At 41.6% G+C, this 16,766-nt stretch overlaps 1 protein-coding gene across 1 annotated transcript; it reads right to left on the reverse strand.

Annotated features, from left to right (window-relative positions):
• Positions 1-325: 325 nt before the first annotated feature.
• Positions 326-12,743, reverse strand: wdr36 (WD repeat domain 36). Its single transcript, XM_085357894.1, has 22 exons — positions 12,490-12,743; positions 11,662-11,689; positions 11,469-11,569; positions 11,020-11,137; positions 10,795-10,927; positions 10,324-10,378; positions 10,098-10,230; positions 9,831-10,006; positions 4,501-4,621; positions 4,282-4,347; positions 3,914-4,003; positions 3,690-3,832; positions 3,486-3,603; positions 2,805-2,970; positions 2,595-2,703; positions 2,434-2,513; positions 2,238-2,345; positions 1,881-2,115; positions 1,311-1,430; positions 1,119-1,200; positions 573-760; positions 326-475 (listed from the first exon to the last, which is right to left on the reverse strand). The coding sequence occupies exons 1-22, from the start codon at positions 12,634-12,636 to the stop codon at positions 326-328; spliced, it is 2,667 nt and encodes an 888-aa protein (XP_085214020.1). The 5' UTR covers positions 12,637-12,743.
• Positions 12,744-16,766: the final 4,023 nt, after the last annotated feature.

Here is a 16,766-nt window from a genome sequence, read left to right on the forward strand (position 1 = left end):
CTGAATGTCACGTTTATAAAAACTGCTCAAACATCTCAGTAAAAACATTTGAGTGAAGTAAAGTATGCATTTTGTAGTCCAATTTCTGGATATTGTAGTTTTTATAAGGCAGACATCCACTGTGTAGTTCAAACACCAAACCTCTCATTTATTCTCCTTTAGATTGAGATGTTGCCATTGAGATCATGCATTAGGAAAGTGATGAAGAAAAGCACATCAGCACTGAAATCTTTCATTAAGAAGATTCATTGAATGGTTGAAATAAAAACACAGAAGAAGAATCCAAAACAAATTTATTAGAATACAAAAAGTGTATGTATGTGTGTCACAGCAGGGCACTCTTTGCGTATGAAAGCAGACATAACGATTGGTCAAATGATGCTTGTAGCTCCGCCCAACCTTTCTCCAACCGGGACAAGAGGTGGTTCAAAGCTTCCATGGCGGTGGCGTCCTGTGATAAAGAGCGAAGATGGAGCTAAAAAAAACAAAACAAAAAAAGTTAGCAGGAAATCGTGAAGAGACTTCCACAATAAAAGATGGCACAGTTGACGAGTGTGTTCTGATTGGCTAACCTTTAGGAAGAGCGCCAGGTAAGCGTGGGCCAGGTCAAAGTCCCGCCCACTGGCCAACATGCTGTCAATCATCTGAATGAACACTAGCAGGAGCTCTCTGGCTCCACCCCCCTCTGGAGCCAGAGAGTTGAGCTCAACAGAGAGCGCCGCTGGCCCACAATCCTTCAGGAGACGCAGCGGCTGATCAACTGCAGAGAGAGTATTGATCTCTGATCAGAACTCAGGTTTGTGTTTCAAACTTTGATGAAAACCATCTATTTATACTCTGATAAAATACAAAAGTATAATGTTACGGACAATATCAGATATGGACTAAAGACCACAAAAACGTCTTAATCAATCACTGGATAATTGATTCAGTTGCTGTCATTTCAGACTATCCTCAGGTATAAAAAAATTAAGCTGTTTTCTTTCTTTATCGTTAATTTTGTTTTTCTGTCAGCTCAGTAAGCAGCTTTTATTTTGAAATTCCGATTAAATACCAGCTTTAGATTTTAGTATTAAAAAATAAAAGCATGAAGGTGAGCCAATCCTGTCCCAACTCACATGATCCCGTGGTCAGAGCTGACTCCAGAGTGCAGATGAACTCTGACCTCTGAGAGAGCACGCCCCAGTTCAGCACCTTAGACTGAGACACAGGAAACACGACTTTATTTACGCATGATTAAAGTGCACATCCTCAGTTTGGACTAAAACATACTCGGGTCCCGATGTGAGCGGGTCCCAGGCATATGTTACCTGTGTTTCGTGCTCGGTTTGTGTTTGCATCGCAAATCGAGGCGTGAGTCCGGGAACTGTCGGCAGGAAGAAGGGAGCAGCAGCTGGAGCAGCAGGGGCCGCCACGGGTTTATTCCTTTTCTACAAACACCAAATCACACAGGTGAGAGGTTGTTACATGATCAGTACTCAATCCTTAGAGACCATCAGCTGATTTGTGATCATGTAAAGAATTAATCTGTTCATGAGCTGACTCATCATGAAGCTGGTATGTGGAAGAATCAACAGTATGTGCTGCAGGGAGGTTTTAAAAAGAAGCAGACTGAACATGAAAAAAACAAAACATAAATATTTGATTTAATAAATACAAAGATGGGACTGGGAATCAATCACAGTCAGGTTTGTTCCTTTTTCACAGGATTATGATGTTGTTTTTATTTTTGGCAACAACCCAAGTGAAAAAGTGATCATTTCACTTCACGTTTTAACTGCTATCACTGGTTCTTATATTTTGTCCTCCCCACTAAAATGATTTTGAAATCAAGGACCACAGCTGCTCACAGTGTTCCTAATAAAATGACAGTTCCTCACCTTGATTTCATCGAGGTGCAGCAGACTCTTCCACCGAGACTCTGGCAGCAGAGACAAAGTTACAAGCTCCGCCCCCAGTTGTTCAGCTGACTGATAGACATCCTCCTCCTCCTCCTCAGAATTCACCTCCTGTTCTGTCTCCTCCACCGTGACGCCCGGTAAAGTCTCCACAACTGGTTGGTAGTCAGCTGGGAGGGGGCGGAGCCCCACAGGCCCACACAGGCTCTTATTGGTCCTAAAGGAGGACAACTGCACTGTGACTGGCTGATAATGGACTTTCATATGACCAATTGTGAATAAGAAAAAAAGCCCCTGATTGGTTGCTGTAGCAAAGGCTGCATTGTGATTAGTTCATACCAGAGGTAGAGGCCCAGACTGTCAACGTGAGTTGTTGCGAGGAAGTCACCTGTCGGGGACAAGGACACACTCACTGGCGCCGTGGCAACCAGGAAACAGTCGACTAGACTGAGGATAGAAGAAAATGATGGATCTGATGATCAGCTAATGTCTCTGATTAGTTGTCCCAGTCACTCATTAAAATTTTCAGTCTTACCTTCCAGAGGGGAGGTCCCAGGCACGGATGGTACAGTCCATTGCCACAGTAACCAGCCATCGGCCATCAGGGCTGAATGTCTGAGGAATAAAAACATTTAGCTTCCTGTTAGCATACTGTGTGACGTAGTGTATGTATGCTAACACCTTCATCCAACCCACCATGTCGTTGATGTTGCCGTGGTGACCTGCAAATTTCCTAACGACTCTTCTGGTTTCTATGTCGACAACCACCAGAGTGAAGTCATCCAGTGCTAATGCTAGCATCCCACTAACAGAGAAACAGAGTGAGCAGTGTTAGGGAATGCTAATTGTTAGCATTCACTGCAGCTAATCATGCAGTTTATTAGCATCATGCTAGCTCCTAGCTACCTTTCCCTGTGTAGCTTCATGCTAGCCGGCGCAGCATTTAGTTTCATCTCTTCTTCCAGCTTCTTCGATTTGAAGCGCCAGAATTTCAGCAGCCAATCAGAGCCTGTGGTAAGGGTCAGCTGGTTCAGGGTATCCGTGGCGATGCCTCGCACCACACCATTGTGAGCTGGAGGAGCAAGACACAGGGGTTAACCTGTTACTACAGGAATTTCTGAGCTTCCTGCTCGAAAATGACACCCAAGTTCACATTTTAATCCAGAAAATCATTAATCAACATATAAACATCTTCTGTGCAAAGATTTATGCTTCTGAAGCCAAAAAGTGCAAAATGACAGCACTATTCAGGCGTTGTGCAATTATTGACGAGGTCTCTGAGAGCTAACAAGCCATTGTTTACAGTGTTACATGAAGTGGGGTTGGTTTGGGGCTCCATTGTTTGTGCTTAGTGGACTTTTTAGCAAATACGCAACTGCTCTTTTAATCATCGCTTGTTTTCGCTGTGTTTGGTAGTTGTAGAAATGATTTATATGAGCATTTAGCTGAGATTCTAAGATTTCTGTGTATACATGTTCATATTTGCATAAAAGGCTCGATAGCATGACAGATTAAACTGCAGTTACCGGGGGCTTTGGGTTAATAAAATGAGACAGTGCTGCAATCACAGGAAAAAGGTGAACACACCTTTCTCATCGTCACCGTAGCAACCCCGATGCAGTCCGGACTGCAGGTTGTAGACGTCCACGCGGCCACAAGATGACCCAATTACAACAAAGTTACCACAGGAAGTGATGTCAACAGCCTGGGAGCAGAAACAGGAAGTCATGTGACCCTCAGAGCCATCCAGGAGAGGAGCTTAGAGAAACACAGGTTTAAAGATGCTATTACCGTAGCAATGGCACCCCTCCGTGAGCCTGGTGGTTGCAGATGGTGCGCTCCCATCGTGCACCTCTGGTAGTTCCATGTGGTTGTTGCTAGGCGATCACGATGACATGCGACGATGCCGTCCCAGTCTGACTGACGAGTGACAGCTGTGAACAGAAAAAGGACAGTGTCAGCTTTAATGGAACGTTTTCTGTATGGACTTCTGCACAGCTTGTCATAGTGCTCACAGGAGGAGAACGCTGTGATGGCAGGAAGTCGCAGTTCCTCATACGTCAGTCCTTTCTTCTTCTTCTTTTCCTTTTTTTTATTAACAGAGCCTAAAAGAAATAAATATAAACCATACTCAATTAAAAAAAAGAAGATTTTTATTAAAGCAGCAGCATTTAGTGTCCAACATGAAACTGCAGTGGGTGAAGTCAGGAGGATGTTCTTAGCCAATAAAGGAAATAGGTCGAACAGTAAGAGTTCAGTTTTCTGTGTCATAATTTTTGTGTTATTGTTATCGAGAGGCTGCCGACAGACACACTGAGTCTGAGAAAGCGACTCTAAAATGTCACATTTTTTGAACAGAGTCTGATGGGAGGGCTGAGCTTACCATGACCCAGGTTCTTGTTGAAGCGCTCGTGGACGGTGGAGAAAGACTGCAGTGTCCCATCCTGACCTGCAGGGCGGGCAAAAGCAACACAAAACATAAATATAAAGAAGTTAAAAAAATATCAGAAAATATAAACAGCGGGTTCAAAACAGGAGGACACAGAAAAAATAAAAATGGCACAATAAATAAAGAAATATGTATACTATCATCTGATCTTACCTGCACTTAGGATGTTTTTTCCGTCATTGCCATGGTGATGAATGGTGGTGGGCGGGGCGCTGTGTCCCTGACGGATCCTCAACAGTCTGGCTCCGCCTCCTTCCTGATCAAAAATCCACACCTGAGGGGGGAAAAGGTTTTCTACTGTTTTATATTTTGTTGTAATTATTTAATTGAGAATGTTGCTTTTCATTATTTTCTTTATAATATAAGTTATTTTTTATATTTTCCTCAATGTCTGACTTTTGTTGGGAGTTTTTTTTTTGCTTTGTTTTTATTATTACTGCAGTTCTTGTTTATACTTCTTTTTTTGTTTATTGATCTCTGGTTTTAACCCTCTGGTCAAGATGCAGTGACTCAGAGTCTCAGTTTCAGCTTGTGTCGAATGCACAGACTTCAAACTATATACCAGTTTTTAAATCATGTTGATAGGCCACATAAAACTAGAGTTATCATAAAAAATAAAAGCAATGTTTTTTTCAAACAGTGGTGTTTACAGCGGGAAGAAATGGTAAAAACAGTGTTTTCTATGGACAGCGTTAGCAAACACTCTCCGCTTGGGAGTAAAAAAAGAAAAAACACCCCTTCCCTGTCTATTGGTGTTAAAGTTTACCATGTCAACCAATCAAAAAAATTCTATGGCAACATGTGACATTTGGTTGTTTAGGAAGAGGGGGAAGTTTTAGGAGCGACACCGGCGAGAGAGAGAGAGAGCGAAAGAAAGAGAGAGCGAGTTTTGATACGTGAGAGATTTGTGACATTTAGCGTGTTTGGAGGCTGTAGTTAGTGTGTAGTGTAGTCATTGTTTTGTTTTTTGTGTCAGTTATACTGCTCAATGTCACAGTTGTTGCAAAAAAGCCACCAAAGGCAGAATGTATTGTTAACTCTGTCTCCAGCTAAAAAACAGGAGGGCTGATCCACCTCCTGCTGTCAGACCTGCAGGGTTTATGCCTGTGGTGTTCTCCTCGGTCTTATAGTGGACAGAAACTATCTTTTGGAGTAAACAATTTGTGTCCCTTCTTATTTGATGCAAAACACCTGATTGTTCCTTAAATAGTTTTAAATGGTTATTTAAAAACAAACAAACAAACAAACAAACAAAAAAAAAAACACCTGAGGCCTTGGCTGCATTTTTAGTTAAATAGTACTATATAACTTTGTTGTTTGCAAAACTTGTGCAATGTACAGTTTGTATTTGCATTTCAAGTTAAACATGTTTGTGGCTTTTACAGTAAAAATTATAACTTTTTTCTACTCGGATTTTATGTTTTTTGTCTCAATTTAGATCAACTGTGTTAATACAGTATGTCAAAATGAAAAAATAACTCTACAATCTGATACCAACTGATACCAAACAAGGCAAGATGAACAGTTTTTAAAGGTGAAATATGGAGAGAAAATGAAAAGTAGCCAAAATTGGCCAATTATACCCTGGACCCCAGAGGGTTATTCATCGTAGTCTCTGATTTTAGTTAGATTTAGTTATTATTTAGTTATATGTAGTTAATTTTAAAAGTTGTATTTTTGTTGTTTTTAAATGGAATCACTTTATTCAGGGTTCATGCGCCTTTTTCAGGATCAAATTCAAGCACTTTTTAAGCACTTTCAACTAGGGCTGCTCAATCGAATTTTAATCTAAATTACGATCTGGGCTTTCAACGATCATTAAAAGTGACTGAGCCGATTATTAGCCCCTCCCTCGTGCTTTACTCTCGCGCTGCTCCGTGTGGCAAATCGAGTGCACCTCTCTGCGTTTCGAACACGTGTCACAACAATTAAGAGGACCCGAGGGAAGCTCAGAAAGCTAAGCAGAAGTTATTTGGAGAGGAGAGTGACTGCCGCTGGTTGAAAAGAGAGGTAAAAAAACTTCAGTGGTGTGGAAACATTATGGGTTCGCGGAGTCAGACGTGGATCAAGTACACACAGTGTGTAAACTTTGCTACAGTGTCGTAGCTGCACCACAGAGCAACACTGCAAAGTTCACTAAACATAGATGTTTACATTTTTCATTTATGTTTTATATTGCAAACATTTGCACTGTTATCAGTATTTGCACACTATTTTATATTATTTTTTAAAGTCATTATTCAATACATTGTTATTGTTAAATAAATATCATCAAATAATCGAGATCTCAATTTCAGTGAAAATAATCGTGATTATCATTTTTGCCATAATCGAGCAGCCCTACTTTCAACGTCCCTTTTCAAGCTTTTTAAGCACATCCCCCCACCCCCCGTAAAAAAACCCCCAAAAAAAACAAAAAACAAAAAAACAACTCGCATCACCTCAGTAAGACCATGTGAAAATTAAAACAAATCAGGGTGAACTTAAACACCTTTGTTCACCTTTTGTTAAGAGATAGTAAAAAAGCACCACACAAAAATACTGCAAAAGGAAACGGTCGCCTTATACACATAGTGTATAAACTCAAAATGCACATTTCACTTAAAAATTAAGATGTGAAAATGTGAACGAATCAGCTTGTTTGAGATGTTCTTCTCCTGTTGAAAAAACCCCCAAAAAGAAATAAATAAGTCTTCTCATCAGATATTGATGCTTCTTTCCTGTGTGACAGAAAATAGGAGACAGATGTTTGTTTGTTTTTTAAGTTAATTCCCAATAAAACTGTTTTATTGCTAACTACATTGCTGTCTGTATTAATGCTGAAGTCCTAAATGATCATGAATCATGATCATGATGAATTTGTGCTAATAACATCATGTACAGTCAGACAGGCATGGAGAACAGCACTGACTGGGAGGCTTTGAACAAACATAGTTCAATTCAACATATCAGACTTTAAGAATGCACAAGCATCTACTTAAAATCTATTTAATTTATCATCCATGATATTATTATGTACAGTTCCAATGTATTTTGTATCTCCCTTAAATAAACAGGCAGCCTTAAAGTATGAAATATTCATATACAAAAACACATAAATGTGTGTACTGTCTCAGTGGCTGATAGTGCCCCACAGGCCTCAGTGTGAGCTTGCAGACATTTATAATGTTTAAGTAGTTTAATGTGTCGGTGCTGACGATAAACAAATTTTGAATGAAAGCCGGGGAACTTTGGTAGCACAGAAACAAGTGGCTATTCTTTGTGACCATATGGATCGGTCATTTTACCATTATTTCACCCAAAGGCACCAAGTTAATACTCAAAAAAGCTGCAGCAATACACACAAATATAAACAGTACTTGGTGACAACTTTGCTTTTAGCCTTTAACCCCCTGGGGTCCATTGGCCGTTTCTGACTATTTTGATTTGGCCTCTATATTTCACCTTTAAAAACTGTTTATCCTGCCAATCTGTTATTTATTCATTTTGACATAATGTGTCAGCACAATTTATCTAAATTCAGACATAATTTAAAATACGAGTAGAAAGTGATATTTTTGACTGTAAAAACCACAGGCATGTTTAAGGAATCATTTTCATAACTTGTAATGCAAATTGAAATTGTACATTTTTTAAAAATATGCACAAGTTTTGCAAACAATGTCATATGGTACTATTTACCTAAAAACGCAGCCAAGGCTCAGACGTTATTCATATAACCATTATAACTATTTACAGAACACTCAGGTGCTCTGCATCAAATAAGAAGGCACACAAATTATTTATGCAACTCCAAAAAATAGCGTGTGTCACTATAACACAGATGAGAACAGCACAGGGCAAACCTGCAGGTCTGACAGCAGGTGTGTCACTCAGCGTTTACACTGCAATCTGCCTTTGGTTGCTTTAAGGCAGCAACTGTGACGTTCACTAGTAGAACTGACACACAAAACAAAACAACAACTACACACTAACTACACAAGACAACACACTAACTTGAGACTCCAAACACGGAAAACATCACAAATCTCTCACGTATCAAAACTCTCTCTCTCTTTTTTGCTCACTCGTGCTCTCTCACTTCCCCCTCTTCCCAAACAACCAGATGCCACATGTTGCCATATCATTTTTTGATTGGTCGACATGGTACATTTTTCCACCAATAGGGAAGAAGTGTTTTTTCTTTTTTCACTCACGAGCAAAGCGTGTTTGCTAGCACTCTCCATAGAAAACGCCGTTTATACCGTTTCCTCCCAGAGTAAACGCCACTGTTTTATTCAAAACACATCGGTTTTACGTGGCCTATCAACACAGTTTAAACACTGGTATATAGTTTGAAGTCCGCATGTTCGACCCAAGTTGAAATGGAGACTCTGGGTCCGTCGACCCCAGAGGGTTGATCAGAAAGCCTTAAGTTAGCTAGTTATGCATCGGGCTAATGTTTAAAGCTTTCACTTGAGTAAATTAACACTGCTAACTAACGTTAGCTAAGTTCACAGCATATTCCATAATAGCGCTGCCATACTGCATCACACTCAGTTCATTTCAATCATTTCTCCAGTGAGTTTGATAGCAAAATAATAATCATAATTTTAAAAAATGGGGCGACCGTGGCTCAGGGGGTTGGGAATCGCATCTGTAACCGGAAGGTCGCCGGTTCGATCCCCGTGCTCTCTGTCCTGGTCGTTGTGTCCTTGGGCAAGACACTTTACCCTACTTGCCTACTGGTGTTGGCCAGAGGGGCCGATGGCGCGATATGGCAGCCTCGCTTCTGTCAGTCTGCCCCAGGCTGTGGCTACAACTGTAGCTTGCCTCCACCAGTGTATGAATGTGAGAGTGAATGAATAGTGGTATTGTAAAGCGCTTTGGGTGCCTAGAAAAGCGCTATATAAATCCAATCCATTATTATTATTATTATTATCATTAAAATAGCGTGTGTAACGTACGCATACTGGAAAATTATTTACTAGAACTCACCTATCATGCGACTGTCGTTTTCCATCAAACACTCATTAAAACAGCAACCTGCAGGTGTGTTAGCGCACTCATCCTCGACTGACCGAGGGAGGGGCGGGGTCACACGTTGAAACAGATGCAAGGCAGCCCAGGCGGGGAAATTTTGCTTTTACATTTTGCGACTCATTTTATTTCTCTATCTAATAAGAAAACTATTCAATCAGATAGTTGTTTGTGGTGAATGAAATACAGTTACACTTTCAAGCACTTTTAAGCACCACATCTGAAATGCAAGCATTTTCAAGGATTTCAAGCACCCGTACAAACCCTGTTTATTCTTGTAGTTTCATATTCTATTTTGTTTTTACACTTTTAGCTGTTTTAATTTTATTTGCTGTCGTGGTTTTTGTTGTTTGTTAGTGGGATTGTGTTTTTTAAAATTTTCTTTAATATTTAAAAATAAAGTTAAACATTAGAAAGTTATCAAAGGGTTTTCATAAATCTCTCTCGCTTGTTTTGTTTTTTACCTTGATGGCGTTGTCGGCGCCGTTGGTAACCAATATCGGCTCTCCTTGCAGGAACGTTGCCCCGGCGATGGACGTTCTGTGGGCGTGTCTGTGCTGAGTGACGAGCTGGTGACGTTCTAAATCCCAGAATGCAATGTGGCCCTGAGGACTGCCGGACGCCACAATGGGAGGGCCGTCTGACAGACAGAGGTAAAGATACGGTGAATACGTGAAGAGAGACGGAGCCAATGGCAGCGAGCGCCACGGGCATGACATCATCACGTGTACCTGTTCTGAAAGAGAGCGATGTGATTGGTCCCCAGTCCTGTGTGAAGCTCATCAATGTCTCGTCCAGTCGGATGTTGTGAATAATGATGCGACCTGTTGCGGTGCCAACACCAACCACATCCACCGCAGGACTCTGGAAAGTTAAGTGTTCATTTACAAATCTTTCAAAATAAAAGAATCAGGTGTGTATTTACTTCCAACAATAAAAGTCTGTGAAGTTCCTGACCTGCTGCAGAACTGTGACTCCTGCTGACCAGCCAGCAAACGTGAAGAGCAGCTTACTGAGGATCAAACAACTTTATTAACACCTCATCACTTTAACATTAACACTGACGCAGGAATATGGATACACATGTAGCTTACAGTATTAACATCAACAATTTAAATATTTATTTAAAACACATGTACGTGTGTCACTTTTTATAAAAGAATAAAAAACTTTTACGATTTTAAAATAATTTATTTTTGACAGCATGCTGCAGCAGAAGATACTTTTGTAAGAGACTAAGGCCCACAAGCTGAGACAGTCGAGGCTCCTTTGAACATGCTGATGGTAGTTGTGTCATTGGTGTTTGTATGCACGTTTTACACAGTGACCATCACAGAGACATGGAAGGAAACCTAAAATCAGACAGACTCTCGGGGGATTTCTGAATGTGTTTCTGTCAGTGTTCAGAGTCGAGCGCTACACCCTTACCTGGTCTTGATGTTCCAGAGCTGCAGTGCACCCTGGGAGCTCCCCAGGAGCACCTTGTTCAGGTAGGTGCTCGGGTGCATCATGGCCGATACGTCAAAGGTTGATGGGTCAAAGTGCAGCCGCAGGTACACCTCTGAGAGGCAGAGAGAGTGAGGCATGATGGGTAAGAGCACATGTATGCTACAGCAGGTGAGTGCAGGGCAAGCCACACCACTTCAGACTCACCCCCACTCTGGACATCCCACACGATGACATCACCGCCGCTGTCAGCAGAGATCAGCTGATCACCCAGAGGCAGCAGCAGGCGCACTTCCTGTTCATGACCGTTGTAATGCATCACCACCTGTACGGAGAGCAAACTACTGGTTCATTTTTATTTTCTGCTCGTTTTTATTATTTAATTTTATTATTTAATTTTAATTTATCTGACCATAAAGAAAAAAATTATTCAAATAGAAATAAAACAGATTTTTTAATTAGTTATTTAAATAACATTTAATATTTTGTTTTCTAATTTGAATTTCAGAAAAGCAAAAGCACCAAACATTATAAATATTTTATTGTTTTTATGTTTGAAAATTAAATAATTTGTTTAACTAAAAAAAAAAAAAAGTAAAAGTCAGAATTTAAAATTAAGAAAAAAAAAAGATAATGTTTGGTTACAGTTTTGGTACCTCTTTGTTCCTGGCAAAGGCGCTGATGAGCCGTCTGGTGGCGGCGAACACCAACATCCTGTCGGCTGCCAAACAGGTGATTTCATCTGGTAGGCTGTTACCTGGACAACAACATCACAATTTGATTACAGTACATCACAACAGAGCAGCCAATCAGAGAGAAATAAAATAAAATAAAAATCTAAGTACTCACTGACAGCAGCGATCCCCAACCTGTTCACCTGCAGGAGACCAATACAGATCATCAATAATCAACAGATATCAGCCACAGCATTCAGGTTATTTTCAGAGTAACAGGCGCTCAGGATGGACTCCACACAGGAAACTGATCAGAAATCCGCAAATTAAACAATACTCCTGATGGTATCAATAAAACCTTCATCGCTGATCCTCTTTGTATGTCTCAGTCATAACAAGATTATCATATCACTGAAGGATAACTCTTTACAAACCACCCTGATTAAACCTGGGTCTTAAAATGTGTTCAGGCTGCAGGTGCACTTTAAAAAACCTACCAGCAATCCACCAATCAGAGCATAGATCAGTAATGAGTATAAACAGAGGGAGCTCAGACGCTCAGATGAGGATCAACATCTTCTGATGAACATGGTTATGAAGCTCATTTAATACCAAGCTGGTTTCTTGAACATGCCAGTGCATTCACGGCACTCTAGTAAGCTCCAGAGTCACCGGATCTTAATCCAATAGAGCACCTTTGGGACGTGCTGAGACATCTGTATCATGGATGCAGATGACACATCTGCAGCAGCTGAGTGATGACATCATGTCAACATGAACCAAAATATTTTAAAGCAGGAGGCCCATCCCGGTACCAGCAAAGTGCGCCTAATAAAGTGGGCGGTTAGTGGACATAACGTCATAACCTAAAGTAAAGCCACCGTAACCCCGTGTGTGTTTATAAGCGGTTATAAAGTCTCGGCCTTTCCCCGTCCTGCAGGCGGTCTTAGTCAGGTTTACACTGAGTGTGAGACTGTGTGTGAGCACGTGCGGCTGTTCTTACGTTGAACGTGTGGAAGCTCCGGCCGACCGCCGTCACCACATAGGACTCCCGGTGCTTCAAGTGGTACCGGAGCGCGTGCGGCACGTGGTTGGAATAAAGTCCCAGGACCCGGAAACCGGAGAACAAAGAGCTGCCGCCGGCCGGCATGTCCGTTCACCGGAGAACAGCACACCTAAGAGAGCACCGAATAGACAGGGAGACACAGGTAAACAGCAGGCACCGCGAGGAGCCGCAGAGAAAACACACACGAAGGAGCCACGAGGAATCAAGTCCGGCAGGAAACACATTCCGCCCGCTCAGCAAGGTTCCGCTTCGGCTCAGTGCCGCCACCTGCTGGACGGAAACAGGACAGAACCGTGAGTCGGAACAGGATGAGAAATAAAACTTTGCAATATTCTGCCTGGTTTTCCTGGTTTTCTGCCGAAGGAGCTCGAACTGTGAAGGAGCTTCAGATTTAAACAATACAGAAAAGAGTTCTCTGCATAATGTGATGATCTTACATTAGAGCTGAGGCGCATTAGAAACTGAACTGGTTTCATTTTTGAGTTATATCTAATCTAGATGTATACTCGTTTCTCCTGAGTGAAGTCAGTTCATATTAAAATGTAGCATTTATTTAAAACATTTAATTTATTCTTTGAAATAATCTGATTGATATTTTTTCTCTGTGTGAGGCTGGTTTTATTCTGGGTCCATTTTGGAGGTGACATCAGTGTTTCAACCATGTTTGCTTTCATCCTTCCACTTTGTGTCACTTATCCAGGTTACCAGGACAACATAAACCAAATGCATCAACTTAATCATTATCAGAATCAGAATCAGAATACTTTATTGATCCCTGGGGGAAATTATTTTTTGTTACAGTGCTCCATTTTAAACCAACATTAAGACAAGACAGACAATACGCTAACTAAGAATAGTACAATATATACATATATATATACATACATACATACATACATACATAAGTCACTTGTAAATAAATATTTGGAAAAGAAACATGTGTAGCTGTAGCAGCAAACAGTGTGTTAAGTGGATGCGTTGTACAGGGAGATGGCCACAGGCAGGAATGATTTCCTGTGTCGTTCAGTGGTGCTTTTCGGTAATCTCAGTCTCTCACTGAACGAGCTCCTGTGGCTGACCAACATGTCATGGAGTGGGTGGGAGGTGTTATCCAACATTGTCTTTATCTTGGACAGCATCCGCCTCTCCGACACCACCTTGAGGGAGTCCAGCTCCATCCCCACAACATTGCTGGCCTTACGGATCAGTTTATTAAGTCTGTTGGCATCTGCGACCCTCAGCCTGCTCCCCCAGCATGCAACAGCATAGAGGATCGCACTGGCCACCACAGACTCATAGAAAATCCTCAGCATTTTCTGGCAGATGTTGAAGGACCTCAGTCGCCTCAAAAAATAGAGACGACTCTGGCCCTTCCTGTAAAGTGCTGTGGTGTTTTTAGCCCAGTCCAGTTTATTGTCAATGTGTACTCCAAGGTATTTATAGTCCTCCACAATGTCAACACTGACCCCCTGGATTGAAACAGGGGTCAAGTGTTTCCTGGTCTTCCTGAAGTCCACGATCAGTTCCTTGGTCTTTGCCACGTTGAGCTGCAGATGATTCTGCTCACACCACGTGACAAAGGAGTCGACCACAGCCCGGTACTCTGTCTCATCATCCCTGCTGATGCATCCAACCACCGCAGAGTCATCAGAAAACTTCTGAAGATGGCAGGTCTCTGTGCAGTGGCTGAAGTCTGTGGTGTAGAGGGTGAAGAGGAAGGGGGAGAGGACAGTCCCCTGTGGTGCCCCTGTGTTGCTAATCACCTTGTCAGACACACACTGTGGGAGACGTACATATTGTGGTCTTCCTGTCAGGTAATCAACAATCCAGGACACCAGAGAAGCATCCACCTGCATCGCTGCTAACTTATCACCCAGGAGGGTCGGCCTGATGGTGTTGAAAGCACTGGAAAATTCAAAAAACATGACCCTCACTGTGCTCGCCGGCTGGTCCAGATGGGTGTAGACACGATTGAGCAGGTAGATGATGGCGTCCTCTGTTCCGAGACGAGGCTGATAAGCGAACTGAAGGGGATCCAGATGTGGTCTTAATTAATTAATTGGTAGAAAACAGACAAAAGACTTTTAACCTGGGAACTATGATTTTTACACGTGTGGTGTGTGTCATTGACATGAAGAAAATAAAAGTCACATTTGACCTCTGATCTGGAGGTCAAAATTACAATAATAATATTATGTTGAGCAATTCAGACTGACTGATAAGAACCTGCTGGCACATGAAAGTATAACTGATGACTTTTATTATGACTTTGTTATTTACGTTAGAGTAACAGGTTATAGCTGTTTAAATAGATAACAGTTTGAACACATGAGCCAGCACAGGTCCCATTCATAAGTTACAACACTGATCAAACAAGACTTAATGCTTAAAACCCTGCTAATGCAGATAAATTTATCAAATTTAGTATTAAAGTTGGCTGTAATACTTGATCCAGTTGTCTTGGTTAACTATAGACTGATCTCCAAATTTCTTAGTGCACTGCCAGCACCCGAACCCTAAAAGACAGAATCAACCTGGCTTGAGGGACACAGGCAGAAATCAAACAGGATCAAGAAGCTCTGAAGGAACATGGGGAACAATCAACCTACAGGACCTGAAGCTAAGTTCTACAAAGATACAAAAATATTTGAGTATGCAGATTTGAGTTAACGTTATGGAGTTACCTGGTGCACTAAGCGTGAGGAGGACTGTCACAAGCCATGCAAAAAGGCAAAGAAACCTAGGGACTGTGAGAAAATCAAAAGTGGAAAATGCACAATTTGTATCAACAAGTCTTCTGCAGATGCTCGTGTGTAAGACAGCGAGTTCACCCTACAAGTTCAGAAGACAATAAAACATGTGAAGAAGTTTGAGAAGAATAAATCAGAACGGAGAAAGACAAGGTCGAGACACTGGAGGAGATGAGGAGCAGAGTGGGTGAAGGAAGCAGAGCAGATTTGAGATACAGGTTTGATAAATACCAGGAGCTGGTAAACAGTTTAATACATGATGACATCATTATTGTCTAATGATGTAAGAAGGAGACTGTGAGCAGACAGAGAAATAATTCTATGTTAGAGGCTTAGCAGCTTATTTAAACTGACTGAACTCTGTAACACTGACCAGTTATTTCTCCATTTCATTAGAAAAGCTGCTCTTCTGTTTCTTCTTCAGAGGCTTTAAAATGATTCATGATGATCAAGAAACAGATATGAACAACATCTGAGTGTTTCACATTTTTCAGTTCTGATTAAGGTTTTTATAATAAACTGGAACAATTTTGTGTTTTTACAAATGAATAAAATTAAACAAGAATGTCTTTTTACAGCTTAAGGTGTCATGATCAGGCTGTGTGGCAGGCAGGAAATAGGACCCAAACGCAAACTCACGGGAAAACAGGACTGAACTCAAAATACAGCTTTATTGCTGACAAAAGATAACAGCAATACAAAATAACATGAAACTAAACTGGGAAGTACTAAGGAACTGACTAAATAGGAAACACACAGAGGCGCGCACAGTCATGAGGGAGAACGCGACACTGAACTGAGGGAGATGTGGACATAAATGCACAGAGGGTAAACGAGGGAAGTGGGAGCACATGGGGAACACAGCTGACACAGATAATCGTAATGAGACAGGGCAGGGGTGAACACAACACTGACGGGAGACTGTCAAAGTAAAACAGGAAGTACACAGAGGTTCAGACAGGAGGAGAGAGAGCACGGTGAGAACACAGACATAACGGGCTGGGGAAAACATGGAATAAAACACAAGGAGAGACGAGGGCTCACAGATACACAGAGGGACAGACAGGGGGTAAGAGTCACAAGGGGAAAAACACATAAGGAACAACGTAACAGAGCAACCCAGGAAGCATGGCCTAAATAAGGGACAATACACAAATACATGAAAACTAAGAATACTGGGCCACCATGGCCTAGGACCATGACATGAGGAGACTTTGATAGAAACCTTCTTCAGCATGGAGGGCCAACGCTGGTTTCTGGCCCAGAGGAGGACAGACGTTACAGACAGGAGAAAAACCCTCACAGATTATCCCATCAGTGTCACACAGAGCAGGAGGACTCCCTTTATGTCTGATTTGATGTGTCCAGCTGCAGATAATCAATAACCGGACTCATGGAGACTAAAGCATATCTTACTGGTGAAAGTGAGCGTCTGTCTCAGATTCTCTTTACCTCTAAACACCA

This window comes from Diplotaxodon limnothrissa, linkage group LG7 (assembly GCF_057381915.1).
Source record: "Diplotaxodon limnothrissa isolate DT_005_m linkage group LG7, D_limnothrissa_male_GT1.1, whole genome shotgun sequence".
Lineage (NCBI taxonomy): Eukaryota > Metazoa > Chordata > Actinopteri > Cichliformes > Cichlidae > Diplotaxodon > Diplotaxodon limnothrissa.

Coding starts and splice junctions, on each gene's coding strand:
- wdr36 (XM_085357894.1), bottom strand. CDS start 12,636: ATGCCGGCCGGCGGCAGCTCTTTGTTCTCCGGTTTCCGGGTCCTGGGA. Junction 10,379..10,794: donor CTCTGGAACATCAAGACCAG/GTAAGGGTGTAG, acceptor TTTGATCCTCAG/TAAGCTGCTCTTCACGTTTG. Junction 4,004..4,281: donor CAACAAGAACCTGGGTCATG/GTAAGCTCAGCC, acceptor TATTTCTTTTAG/GCTCTGTTAATAAAAAAAAG.